Source organism: Cucumis sativus, chromosome 4 (assembly GCF_000004075.3).
Source record: "Cucumis sativus cultivar 9930 chromosome 4, Cucumber_9930_V3, whole genome shotgun sequence".
NCBI lineage: Eukaryota > Viridiplantae > Streptophyta > Magnoliopsida > Cucurbitales > Cucurbitaceae > Cucumis > Cucumis sativus.
This window is the reverse complement of record NC_026658.2, coordinates 5,182,392-5,196,800: the sequence shown is the minus strand read 5'-3', so window position 1 is coordinate 5,196,800 and position 14,409 is coordinate 5,182,392. Positions and strand designations below refer to the sequence as shown.

The following is a 14,409-nucleotide window of genomic DNA, read 5'->3' as shown; positions in this document are numbered from 1 at the left end:
TTAATGACAGATTAATTACAATCCAAATTATCCTAAAAAATATATGAAAATTCTAAACCAATTTTCTTCCCTTTTCTTTTCTTATAAAAGAAATTAGGTTTAAAAAATTATTCATTTTGAATTCCATCCATGACATAAACATTAATAAGTTTCTATTTTTTATCTATCAATCTCCCTAATAGACATCCATAGTATTAGTGTTTATATGTGATCTATATGATTTTTTTATATATATTTTATAATATTTTGGTTTAAGTTAGTATATTATCAAATTAATACTAATTTCTTAACATAACAAAAGGTTAGATAGCTTGACTTGTTTTTATATTGGTTTGTTGGATAAACTCTTTCTATGCTTAAGAAAACATTGTTACTTTTAACCGTCTGACTGTTGATTTTCATAACAATTTTGTAAAATTACTTTTAAATTTGTAACAATTTTGTCCTTCAATTTTAGTATACAACAATTTGTTCATTATATTATAATAATTTATATTCGATTTGATAATAATTTTGAATATTTGTTTTTGAAAATTCCACTTCTTATACACCATTGGTTTTTTTGTCATCACTATCATATTTTATAATTTTAAAGAAGTATTTATAGATTCAATTTTTAAAAATAAAACCAATATTGAACAAGCCTTTTAACAATTCTATCAAAATTAAGTGTGACTTCTATTTTCCAATTATTTAAATTTAATTTTTTATTTATAAACACATTTAATCACTATTCCATTTATAGATCTACATTTGTAACAAGTTTCATTCAAGTATACTAACCATACTTTTTCATGATATCATCACATTTTTTTAAACTATGAGATTAAAATGTCACAAAAAAAAAAATGTATAGACTAACTTGTTTGCAACCTAATATTGTTGAACTATATTGTTACTCTGTTATGTGTTTAAATATATAAAAAGCAGAATAAAATTTGATATAATAAATGTATATATATAAATAAAAATTAAGACATCGTAGTTCTTGATTTTGTTTTTAGACTAAAAATTCAAAATATAGTTGTCGGGTCAAAATTGTGATAAGAAAATGTTATAAAAAAAGTATAAAATTTTAAAACTAGAAACTAAAAAGTTATGGAACATGGCTTAACTCAATAAAGTAATGATTGACATGATTTTTTTTTCAGGGAGTATAACAATTCATCTCACACATTACTAAAAGATATTATTCAACAATAACTTGTACAAATGTAAGTCTAGTGTATGTGCATAGTGAAATAGATAAAGTGCATTAATGAAGAGAAGTTAGATAGTTAATATTTTTTATAAATTTTTTTTGAAATATATGTGAGTTTGACTTCAATAGATATTATAAATTAATTATATCAAAAGGGTGAATTCTTATTTGTTAATTTAAATTTCTTAATAATTTAAATATGTATGAGTTTACACATATAATTTTTATGTTTTCATCGTAAGTTTTCTTTTGGGTTCTCTACCACCGCCAAAAAATCATTTCACCATTTTCTTCATCAAAATTCTTAAAGAATGGAAGGGAGAAAACTAAGAGAAGAAGATTGAGGAGTTCTTGAAGTTTTATGCACGGGGACGGGGAGTTCAAATATTTTAAATCGTCATAATCCATAGCAGGTTTTGGATCATTAAGCAAACTACTAGTTTTTCGTTGATTTCGAGATGCACAAGAGGAATTAGATGTCGAGATTTGTCAGGTTAAAAAGATATTTCAATTTTTTACAAAGTTTACGAAGGATGCTTGAGCTGAAACTAATGGGAAAGTGATGAAATTTGAAGGTGAAGATAGAACACTGGATTTAGACTCGAATCTAGAGAGGTTATGGTGTTTTGAATAGTTTGAATTGTAGAAGTAGAATTAGAATTAGAAGCTCTATTTAGTATGTTCGGAAAGTTTATTCAATTTTCTACAACTTTCACGAAGATCATTTGAGTTAAACCTATTATTTATGTTTAATTATAAGTTTATGAACAAACACAATTTCTACCAATAGTTTTCAAGCATGAGTTTCAAGTTTAGATTTCTTGATAAGAATTATAGACTAGTATTGATTTAAACTAAGCATGACTTGTATTTAGCAAGAGTATTTAACTCAACTTTACTATTTTCCACGAACAAGCTATATATGTTTATGTTTTAAGTCAAAAAGGTATAAGCAGACATGTATGAAATGTTAATTTACATGTGATTTCTGAGCTTTTCGTTTACTACATGACTGAGATATTGAACTTGAGACTAGAGAATACCGTGTGCACACATGTTATATTTCGTTGTAGATGTTGAGTGTACTCTGTGACAATGATGCTGTCGTGAGTGTTGGGCAGGCCCTACTACACAACATAGTGATGTCATGTTAGTTATACAGTTCTATTATAAACATAAAATGTCGTGCTAGAGATATAAACATGCTTGCTGAGTATTTGAAAAGTTGTTTACATTTAAAAACATGAGGTTGTTTTGCTTAACAAATTTATCTGGGCTTTATAGCTCACCATTTAAAAATATATTTTCACTTTTCAGGTAGGAATCAAGTTCCCGGTGCCTGACACACGATTAGAGTCTACTAGAAGCTTTAAGTTCTATTTTTAATCCGTGGGTAAAGTTGTACATCAAATTCTATATATGTTTGTTATATGTTGTTAAGTTGATTAAGTTTATGGTATGTGTAAGCACTAGATGTTATGATTACTCGATCTCTAGTTGAATGTGTCTTGGTTGCAAATGTTTTAGACTGGGCTACACTACGTGTTTACATGAGTTTAAATTAATTTTTGTTGCGTTAAGTTTATGTATTACGTGTCTATTACATAAGAATAGTATGTTTATCAGATTTGATAGATTTTAGTCATGCACATCGAAAATCGGATCGAGATTTTACCCTAGTTACACTAAATTAATATGAAACCCCAAGTTAAAGCAAATTAAAGTTAAAAGGATCTTTACCTTCATAGCTACGTTTACTCGAAGTTCTTCACATGAACTCGACCAGACCACCACTACAATTGACCTATTATCCTCAACTCAAAACCATTATGGTACCCAATGGATGAAGAAAACGGGAGAGAGAAAGAGAAAGAGAGAGATGGAAATAAAAAGAGGAATGACAAAATAAAAATGGTAAATTGTAAACTTAAAAGTTTGAAAAATAACAAAATAAAAATAAAATTATTATACAAATGACAAAATAAAAAAATATATTAAAAACAAAAAATATAGAATGCAAATTAAAAATAACCAATACCCAATCTAAAACCTCAACACAATAACCACACAAAAATTTAAAAAACCACTAAAATACCCTATAATAAAACCAAATACCAAGGCAACAAATTAATTCTCTATAAAAAATCAAATCAATTTAATCAAATCTTCCAATCTTCTCCCTACCTCTACAAGTGAGAAACCCTTTCACCCCCTGTTTTCAAACTTGAACCAAAAGAAAAAAAATCTCCATTGTTGGTCCTCTCAAAGCAGCTGCTCGTTTGTTTTCTTCGTCCCTTCAAGCAAAGGTCATTCATAGCAATCACTAACGGTTAGTTTAGTCCGCGTTCATATTTTGTTTAGTCGTCGATCGGTTGTAGGTTCAGTTCATCCTTTATTTCTTCCTTCCGCCTTATGGAAAAATAATAAACAATAAAAAAAAGTTAAATATTTAATTTGCTTAAACAAATTTTTTAGGTACATGAAAAAATTTTTGGTAAAAGAAAGATAAATGTATTTATATTTTGGAAAACAAAATCTATATACTTCCTTTTTGTAACACTTTCTTTATATTTTCCAAAAATATATTTGTAGGTAGGTTAATGAAATATTTTGAAATAAATCAAATGTAAATAATTTTTTTTCATAAATAAATATATTTAGAGATTATAAAAAAAATTAACTAATAAAATATTTTATTATATCAAACTTAATGTTTGTTATGTTAAATCAAATAAAAACTAATAAATAGCAACTTCAAATTTCAAAATTCACACATTTTTTTTCCGTTTGTTATAAAGAGATTTCTCTCAGTCAAAACCTTCATAACTTGTATATTAAAAAAATATTAAGCATGTGTTGTGCATATCATTTGCCATAAAACTAGTTAGCTATAACTTTTGTCAAAAATCAAGGAGCCCTCCCCAAATTTTCCATTTCTTCCAATTCTCCCGAAATTGAAGACTATCAGGTGTAACACTTGAAAATCCACTTTCTCTAATGGGCTTTATGTTTTCATCAAATGGCAACACCTAGTCCACAAGAGTGAGTGAGATTATCCAACAAAATGTTGATTTTTCCATTAACTTTAGTTAAAGGGCAAAATGGTCATTTGTTCAAAGTCAAATTTTAACTTTTCAAACAAAAAAGTTAACATTTTGAATTTTTACAATTTTATTGAATCCACGTTTATTTTTTGAAATTCAAAATACATTTGAATATATTGCTCATCAAAGTTTCTTTGACTTTTTACAACTTTGATCATTTATATCAATTTTGAGTTTATGAATATGAGTTTGCATTCACATTTTTTTTTTACTATTTCTAATATGATAACCAACAGCTATATATATCACATATACTTGTCGGTTTCTCTCTCACCTAATTCGAACAATCATTACAATGCACGCACATTTTGATTTCTTAATGGTCATGGCAAAGAACCATCATTTTTCTTGATACAATGTTTATCTTGACGGTCATGTACGTCAAGAAAGTCCCCTTATTTCCTCTTATTTTGCTGAAGAAATATGAAGAAAAAAAACGTTAAAAAATGTGGATTCTAGATTTCCTTGATGGGCAAAGTTCCTTTAAATTTGCTAATGGTCCACAAGCATCAAGAAAACTATTTCTCGATGCCCATCAAGGGATGAATTTTCTTGATTTGCAATGGTCACCATCTAAAAAAAATTAATATATTTGTTATTGAATTTTTTGATGGGTTTAGAATTTTTCTTGATGGGTCCATTCAGAAAAAATGATATTTTGATGGCCATTGTCCATCAAGAAAAATTATTTTTCACGAAGCACGAAATTTGAACCCTTGTTAACGGGCTCAGAAAACATGATATATTCATCAATAATATTCTTAAATCTTTACTATTTTTTTCAATTATTACTTTCTATTTATCAATAATACAATATTATTTTTTTAAAAAAGGTAAACGTTGTAATTATAATTAGATTGAAATAAATGTCTTTATCAAAATTTAATTAGTTATTGTATTCAACTTTAATGAGTTGAACTAAAAGTTTGTAATTTATGGTTTTTAAATTTTGTTGAAACTGACCAACGTGAGCTTAGCTCAACTAACATTTGTATATGCCTACGGATAAGAGGTCCCGGGTTCAAATCCTCACCCCCAATTAACATTGTGGGTGTCAATTTCCTTTTTTGTTGTCTCACATCGTTTGTATTAACTGCAAAACGGATCGCATCCATAAGGGCCCAACCTTATTCATATTAGACCGCTTTGGCTACATACTCGAACTTGATCCATGTTTATGTCTCTACATAAAGTTTCAGTTACTCTAGATAGTTTAAGGACCTTAGTCTATAAACCTTATGATTTTAAATTACAAACTACGAGTTTTATGACATAAATTTCAATATAAGATTAAGGTTTAAGTAGGGTCAGAAGGTATTGTTAGAGGCTATTGACTTCACGCTGTCTTTTAGGCTAAGAGTAGGTGATCTAGGAGGAGGTATATGATATATTAAATAAGAAAATACACAGTAATAATGAATACTAATAGATTTATTATCGTAGATGTTGTAATCAACTATGTTATCTAGAGATGTCACAATAATCATATAATTTTGTCCAATAAATTAAAGGTTAGCGTAATGAGTAGACTATAGTTTTTAAAAGTAAACATCAATTAAGTAAAACAAAAATCCTAAAATACAAGGTTCATTACATATACTACTCAAGGAGAATCGAAATGGCAAACCAATCGCCACCCAACGCTTTCAAGGAGAAAATAAGAAAGATTTGCAAAACACTCAAAAGAATCCCAATAAATAACAACGTAGGCAAGAGGAAGAGGTGTCTTATAGCTGAGTTAAAATATCTAAAACTAGACCTAACTGAATAATCATATATGTCCTCAATTTAGTGGATATAGACTAACGATTTGAACAAGACATTGGGTAATTAAACATTAATTGTATAGGTATTATAGCATAATAACTGATAGCTCATGCAATGTCTTCCAAAGATATCTAAATTTGGCCAAACCTAACATTTTGTTGCATTCTGCACATGGCTCATTACACACACTCTCTATTTATAAAAAGATGAATATGCACCTTCTCTTTTTTTGCTTTTCATATATATATATATATATATATATATATCAGTTTATTTTTCATAATATTAGTGCTACTCAAACCATAACTTTCAAGTATAGAGTCCTCTTTGACTACTCCACTAATCTTAAATATGGTTAAACAATATCAATTTTAAGTTTGTAAATGAAACTAGTGTTTACATGATTATTTTAAAAATCAAATACAATAATGAAATTCAAAATATAGATTATAAATATATTTTCTGATTTATCAATAGTCTCCAAAATCATTGATATAGTCAAACATTTTGATCATAACAAAATTCAACACCTATACTTTTTTAATCATTAAATGGTTGAATCATAAAGTTCACAATCTAGTACTATATATAAGTGAGTATATTTTCATAATATACATTGACAAATAATAATGAGAAAAAAAATACCAATATGCATCATTATATATATATATATTTCTTTCTTTTGCAATTCCCATCAAAATTTTAAAACTAAAAATAAATAAATAAAAAAGTACTTTTTTTCATTTAGACAAATTCATTTTATGAAAAAAAAAATAGAGATGGAAATAAAGACGAAATAAATAGACATATAAAAGTACTTTTTCAATAAGCTTTTAAGTTTGTAAAACAAAATAAAATCCTTATCAAATGTGACTTGAAATATACATAATTGTTTTGTTGTAACAAATAAAAACAAAATCACACAATAAAGTAATTAGAAGTGAATGTGGGTCCCACTCATAAGTTTTCTATATCACTCAATCCCATGTGCCTCTCACATGCATGCATGGTTGAAATTTAATTTATCAAATTTTCATACAGTTTCTGTGCTTAATTAATATGACATAAAAAATAAAAAGGAAACAAATTTATTTGAAAGGTTGGTTTTTATAGAAAAAGAAAAGTCAAATTCTCCATAATAGGTGAAAAGGAAATATACCAAATAGTAAAATGAAAAAACAATGAGTGAATTGATGAAAAAAAAGACAAAACTTTATATTAGTTCATGAACTTGAGATCCAAATCATAATGAAATTGAAATTCTTTTTTGCACTTAAAATTTGCTTCAAAATTAATAATGATTGTTTAAACAACATTTTTCTAGTTTAAAAATGAATAAATAAATAAATTAGTTTATTCAGTAAATAATTGACATTTTTATTTCTTTGAAGTTCGTTCAATCTCCACGTCACATTACTTGATTACAAAAAAGAAATGTTTTGGACTACCAACTTGAAAGGAATATACTTGGAGCTCTAGTTATAATACCTATTTGTTACAATACTTCATTCTAGTGCAATTGTATACCATAGTACTAAAAACTACTTTCATTTAGATTTTAAAATTTGACTTGATTTTTTAAATGGTTAATAAAATGTAGGTAAGAAATAAAGAGATTTAAGGATGGTAAATGCTTGGGTAGATTGAATATTTTTTTAAAAAACAAATGATTACTGACTCATTGATTGTTAATTTGATTGGAGTTATCAAAACTTCCAGTTTAGAATCTTCCTTCACTGCTAATCTACCTCAATAAGAGAGGCCACATTCACTCTATTATTAGGACCACAATCTTTGTGTCCCCCAAGTTAATTTTTAGTTATAGGACAAAGAAAAACAAAGAGAGGAGATGGGGTCTTAACTCTGTCCACAAATCCTCCCATGTGTGTGATCTTTAGGATGAGAGAGAGCATCTTCCCACAGTCTGGCTTTCGAAGGAGAGTGCTTCTTGAAATCCCACCATAAAGAAGTTGAAAAGTATTTTAATTTTTTGTTCTCCAATCCAAAATGGTCAAAAAATTGCTAGTCACCCATTTACCCTCTCTTTCTGAATCCCCCAAATAAATTAAAGAAAAAGAGAAGAGAAGAAGCAAGACCCAATAAAATATTGGAGGGGTTTTGTGATTAGTTGTGTGAAGAAGATGTCTGGTGTCAATGCCAACTCCCTGCTAATCCCCAAGCCAAGAATCAGAATTAGCAGCAGCCCATTTGGGTCTAAGAGATTGAGTTTCTTTTCTGATGGGGTTTTGGCTTCCTCTGCTGCTGTGGCTAATCCTTCAAGATCATCTGAAGAAAGGGTGTATGAAGTTGTCTTGAAGCAAGCGGCTCTTGTGAGAGAACCCAAAAGAGATGTACAAAGGGCTTTGGATTGGGAAAAAACCATCCAAAATGAGGGTATCACTGATGGGAATCTCTTGTCTGAGGCCTATGCTCGCTGTGGTGAGGTCTGTGCTGAATATGCCAAAACATTTTACTTGGGTATACTTTCTGTTTTCCTACTCTTTTCATTTCTGGGTTGAATGTAACCCTGTTTTAGAGTTCCATTACAATTTTTACCGCTGCCTTTCTTTAAGATATAGATAGTTTGGTTGCCAAGAAAATGGAATTGGGATGTTTTCTATTCTTGTGATACCTTTCCCAATGGCTGGAGTTGGGTTCAAACCATTTGGCTTTTTCTCCTTTTCCCCCTTGTTGTAGTCAAGTTAAAAGAGACATGCACATTTTTCTAACTCTTTAGTCTGCAAATGATGGGAAGAATATTGGTTCATTTTGATCTTAGTATCTCAACTTACAAATAATTGTTTGATTCAATCTCTTTCTTGCTTTTCTCAGGGACACAACTTATGACACCAGAGCGAAGAAGAGCTGTGTGGGCGATTTACGGTATCAGTCATCCTCTTCCTTCACCATGCTATCTTTTTTATCTTTTTATCTGCTGCAACTTTTATTCATTTTTGTACACCAAGTTGTTTGTTGGATATGACAATGGACAGACCCAAGTTGTAGATATGATTTAGCTTTCCTAGTAGTTTCTATTGATGATCCTGGGTTTTGTGTGTGCCAGTGTTTTTTTTTTCTTTTCTTATTGAAAGACATGTAGAGTCGCAAGTTGTCCTTTTAACTTTTTGGTTGGGCCTTGTACTCCAAGATTTGTATCTAGGTCCTTTGACAAGTGTTCATTTACTTGCTAATTTTTACTGGTATATCCTTTAAGTTCTTGAACTTCAAGAAGTTTCTAATAGATCCTTGGATTTTCATTATTGTATCTTACGGATTTCTAAATTCATTTTTGTATCCAAAATCCCCAACTTACCAGACATTTTCTAAAGTTTTGGAAATTATTGACTACAAATTTGATAGTTGAAGAACCTATTAGACTCAAGTTGACGTTTAGAACCTTATGAGACACAGTCCCAAAAGCTTAGAGACCAAATTCTCATCTCTACACTTTTTATTTCACAATTGGAGTATCAAAGACCCATGACCTCCATTCATTGAGAAATTTTGGAAGACAACAAAAGTTCTAATTTAGTTATCAACCGGAAAATTAGAACCCAAGACTTTCAAGGGTATCTCAAAACATCTTAAGCTCCTACTTAAATACAGCCTCAGGGATAATTCTATATTTGCAGTCCTGTTACATTTTATACGTTATTTCAATAAAATATACCTTCCGAGAACTTGCTATTCTATCCTTTTTGTTCATACTACGGCCATATTAGCAGTTTGCCATGCAGTTCTTAACATTCCTTTTGACATTCAAGAGTGCAACTCTTTGTAATGCAGTGTGGTGCAGAAGGACTGATGAGCTTGTCGATGGACCTAATGCTTCACATATCACCCCTAAAGCTCTTGAGCGATGGGAAAAACGACTAACTGATCTATTCGAGGGTCGTCCATATGATATGTATGATGCTGCTCTTTCCGATACAGTCTCAAAATACCCTGTTGACATTCAGGTAAACTTGACTTAGGATCTATTTAAAATATTTTTCACAATATTTATGTCTCTTCACTCCCTTTTTGATGTGAGAACTTTAAGTTGCCATGACTAAGATCTTGTGAAACCTAACAAAAAAACCAGATCCCAATGAAGAAATGAACTGTTTTTTTACCGTACAAGAACAGAGGGGAAGTCACACAAATTGAAGATGTTATTGCCCGCCTTTTATCATTAAAAATTGATCATCCAAGTTAATGAGATTTAGCTCTTTTTGTTCTAATTTGAATTGGCAGTGCATGAATGTGTTCGGTCTAGTCAAAAGCACTCGATTTAAAAAGAGCAACAATGATTTTTCTACTCTCTTCTTCGAGTAAAGGAGGTCTAAATCCTTTTTCATCACTAGCTCCATTTGTGTATGTTTTGATTCACTTGGCTTGAGAATTGTATGCTATGTTTCTGACAGCCATTCAAGGACATGATAGAAGGAATGAGGTTGGACCTGCGAAAATCACGATATGAAAACTTTGACGAGCTTTACCTTTATTGCTATTATGTTGCTGGAACTGTTGGGCTCATGAGTGTTCCTGTCATGGGATTGGCACCTGAGTCAAAAGCTTCAGTAGAAAGTGTCTACAATGCAGCGTTGGCTCTCGGACTCGCCAATCAACTCACAAACATTCTCAGAGACGTTGGAGAAGAGTAAGCTTTCCTCCACCATTTTTTCATAACAACTATATTGCTTTCAAAACCATAGGGTTACAAATTAGTTTATACAAACTTTATCATTTTCTAAAAAAACGAAACAGACACAAAACCATTTTGAAGTTTCTGCAAGTAACCTACATTTAGTTATTAATGCATATTTTTCTTTCTGGACAGTGCTAGGAGAGGTAGAGTGTATCTTCCACAAGACGAGTTGGCCCAAGCAGGGCTATGCGACGACGACATATTCCGAGGGAAAGTGACCGACAAGTGGCGGTTTTTCATGAAAGGACAGATAAAAAGAGCAAGAAGGTTCTTTGATGAGGCTGAGAAGGGTGTTGCAGAACTGAGTGCAGCCAGTAGATGGCCAGTATGGGCATCCTTAATGCTTTATAAACAAATATTGGATTCCATTGAAGCAAATGATTATGACAACTTCACCAAAAGGGCATATGTAGGCAAAGCAAAGAAACTGTTATCACTTCCCATAGCCTTTGGGAGAGCTATGGTAGGCCCCTCAAACTTGAAAGATTTAGTAACAAGATAGTTTTTATTTTCCTTTTTTTTTTTCCCTTCTTTTTCTTACCTTTTTGTGATTACTCAAAAAGTCTAGACAATTTGCTGATTGTAAATTTTAGGGGTTAGATTTCCATAGCTTTAATTTGTATGTTACCAAAGAAAAGCTTGGAAATCGTATAATGGAATTAAACAAAAAAATATTCTTTAATTTTGTATGATCAATCTCCATAGCTTAAAAGGAGAAATCACATTCCACTCCTCTTGCTACATATTGGGAAAGAAAGTGGTCCAAAGAATCATTTTCAAGCTAACCTTGGGTTAATGAGTTTTTTCTTTTGGCAGATAACATACTTTAGTCGTATGTTTTTTTGAAGAAACAAGACAAAATGTATTAATTACAGGGGAGCATGACCTAAAATGATTTAAAAGCTGCAAGGCTTTAAAAGCCTAAATAGCCTCTTATCAAATTTAAGAGTTAGGAGGACGAAAGAAATGAAGTGTTCACGTACGAATAAAAGCTCTATGGCAGTATAGGAATTAAAGAATCATTACTCAATTTAATTTCCTTAAACAATCATTATTCAATTTAATTTTCTTAATTATTACTCAATTTAATTTGAAAATCTTAAAATATTGATACATTGACAAAAGTTTAGAATCAAAATTCTAAATAAATTCTAAGCATGTTTTTAAAGATAAGATATGAGGATTTACTTTCAATGACGTCTCTAAATCTACAACTCAACCTTCAAATTGGGACACCACCCGTCGAGACAACTCAACCTTCAAATTGGGACACCACCCGTCGAGACTTTCCTATCATCTGGGATGAGATTAATTTGTGGGAACCAATTATGATGAAAAATGTTTAGAGATATTTGAGATAAACTCCTTTTTTAGAGAGAAAAAGCTTTGGCTTTTTTTTCTTAACGAACTTGACTAAAGAAAACTCTTTTCTAGATATTTATAACTATCTATCCTTCTTGGAATAGGAAAAGAAGTAGGAGAGAATCTTATCAAATCTATTAATTAATTAACAATTAATCAATTAGTTAATAATTAATTAAATATCTTATATCTTAAATATTAACAATTAATCAATTAATAATTTACTTATTTGAATGAATATCTTTCCAATATCTTATATATTTATATTAATATAATTAATTAAATCATAATTAATTAATATCTCTCCAATACTTTATAAATTTAATTAAATCAAACTTAATTAAATGAACTAAATTATTAATTAATTCTCCAATTATTTAATAGTTAAATTAAATATCGTATATTTAACTTAAATTAAATTTGAATCATATTCAAATGTAAGTTTCTCTCGTAACCAATAATTTTAATATGAATCTAATTCATAATATACTTGAACTTATGCAAATATTTTATCTCTCATAAATTAATTTTGAATCATATCCAAAATTAAATTTATAATAAAGTTTCAACCAATATAAATTTGAACGTTTCAAATTATAACTAATATAAATAAATCTTCATAACACACTCAAGATTAAGACTAAGTTACCTACGTCATCCTGGTGAAATAGAATTCTAACTAGTTAACGGAGTTACATCTAGTGGTTACTATTTCGCGGTCCGATCTTACGCAAACTCATTGCATAAGATACCCTAACTCGTATGTCAACTACACGAACGCATTGGATCATTAAGTTTGTATCAAATACAAAGTGAGTTGTATCAATAGTGTTACCAGGATAAGGTACCCAACCTTATCCCTATGCTATAGACCATTTAAGTTGATCTTGAACATTGATCCATGTATGTCTCTACATACTACTCAAGACTCATTAAACAGCTTAGGATGTTAGTTTATTAGATTTGGGTTATTAAAACAAAACTAATAATTTAATCAATAAAAGTTATTACAACAATACCACTTTATTAATAACGGCTAATGAATTATATTTACAATCTACGAGTTTTAGGACATAAATCTCAACAGTTTTCACACCTACTTTTTGAAAGTCTTTGAATTTTGATCTAACATTCAAATATGGTTTTATTTTCTACTATTTGATAGTAAGATGTATAAGGTGGAATTCTCACCATCTATTAGTAACAATTTTTCTTTCGATGTACTTTTATTTATTTAGTTATATTTATTTTTCAATATAAAAATATATTGTACCTATTATGATTTTGATAAGATATTTTATTCACATTGAAAAAGTAAAATAGAATATTTTCATAAGGCACTATCACTTTAGTAACTCAATTCATTAAAATTCATCCAGTTCAGGAGAGCTTTTGTGGTCAAATAATGAGATTTTATTAAGATTCAAATGAGTTTTATTTCGTGAATACACTTCACTAATTTGGACACTGTCTCTATATTTGAACTCTTTAGTAATTAATTTTTACTAAAATAATCAGGCTCCCCATGAATTGTAGTTTAAATCTATTGAAGAATGTCATGCTCCCTTGAACACGTATTCAAATATCAATGTCTTTTTAAAATCTCTTTTTCTTATATAATTTGAATCAGTCTTGAAGTAGTTAAATATTTTTCATGAAAATACCTTTTTATTTTTCTCTCAATACTTTTCTTTGAACGGTTCAATTTTTTTTGTTTTTTTCTTTTGTTGTACCTCTTTAAATCGATGATAGTCAGCGGATAAGTGTGGCATCCCATCTTTTGTATACTGTATGACACAGAAAATAGCCTAGGGGTCAGGTGGGGCTCGTTAGTGGTGTACTAAGACAGCACCCAAAACGGTCGAAAAATGGTCAATGCTAGCCTACAAAAATATGACCAATTTTGAACCATGTTAAAAAGTCTCGAAAATTCACATTTAACTACTAAGTGGCCTCATTTTGAGTAATTTAAAGGTTTGATCCCACAAAAACTGAGTCTGAGCATCTCTGAGCATGTGTATATATGTATATATGTTTGTATATGTGTGTGTGTACATATATATATATATATATATATAGTTTGTAATCATATTCTATTCAATAAAATCGTTATTGAGAAATTATTAATGAATTTAAAAACTATAATCTTAAATCCAATAAACTAAGGTCCTGAGGCTATTTTGAGTCAACTTGAACTTTATGAAGAGATACAAACATGGATCAAGTTTGAGTATATAACCTAAATAGTCTATACTATATGAATAAGGTTGGTTATCTTATATTGG

The 14,409-nt window shown here is 29.5% G+C and overlaps 1 protein-coding gene across 1 annotated transcript; it reads left to right on the top strand.

Annotated features, from left to right (window-relative positions):
• The first annotated feature begins 7,922 nt into the window (after nucleotides 1-7,922).
• LOC101214823 (phytoene synthase 2, chloroplastic) lies at nucleotides 7,923-11,494 on the top strand. The gene is made up of 5 exons (XM_004147700.3): nucleotides 7,923-8,550; nucleotides 8,905-8,955; nucleotides 9,859-10,031; nucleotides 10,479-10,714; nucleotides 10,895-11,494. Exons 1-5 carry the CDS (start codon nucleotides 8,214-8,216, stop codon nucleotides 11,262-11,264), a joined length of 1,167 nt encoding a protein of 388 aa, XP_004147748.1. The 5' UTR covers nucleotides 7,923-8,213; the 3' UTR covers nucleotides 11,265-11,494.
• Nucleotides 11,495-14,409: the final 2,915 nt, after the last annotated feature.

Coding starts and splice junctions, on each gene's coding strand:
- LOC101214823 (XM_004147700.3), top strand. CDS start 8,214: ATGTCTGGTGTCAATGCCAACTCCCTGCTAATCCCCAAGCCAAGAATC. Junction 8,956..9,858: donor AGCTGTGTGGGCGATTTACG/GTATCAGTCATC, acceptor TTTGTAATGCAG/TGTGGTGCAGAAGGACTGAT. Junction 10,032..10,478: donor AATACCCTGTTGACATTCAG/GTAAACTTGACT, acceptor TGTTTCTGACAG/CCATTCAAGGACATGATAGA.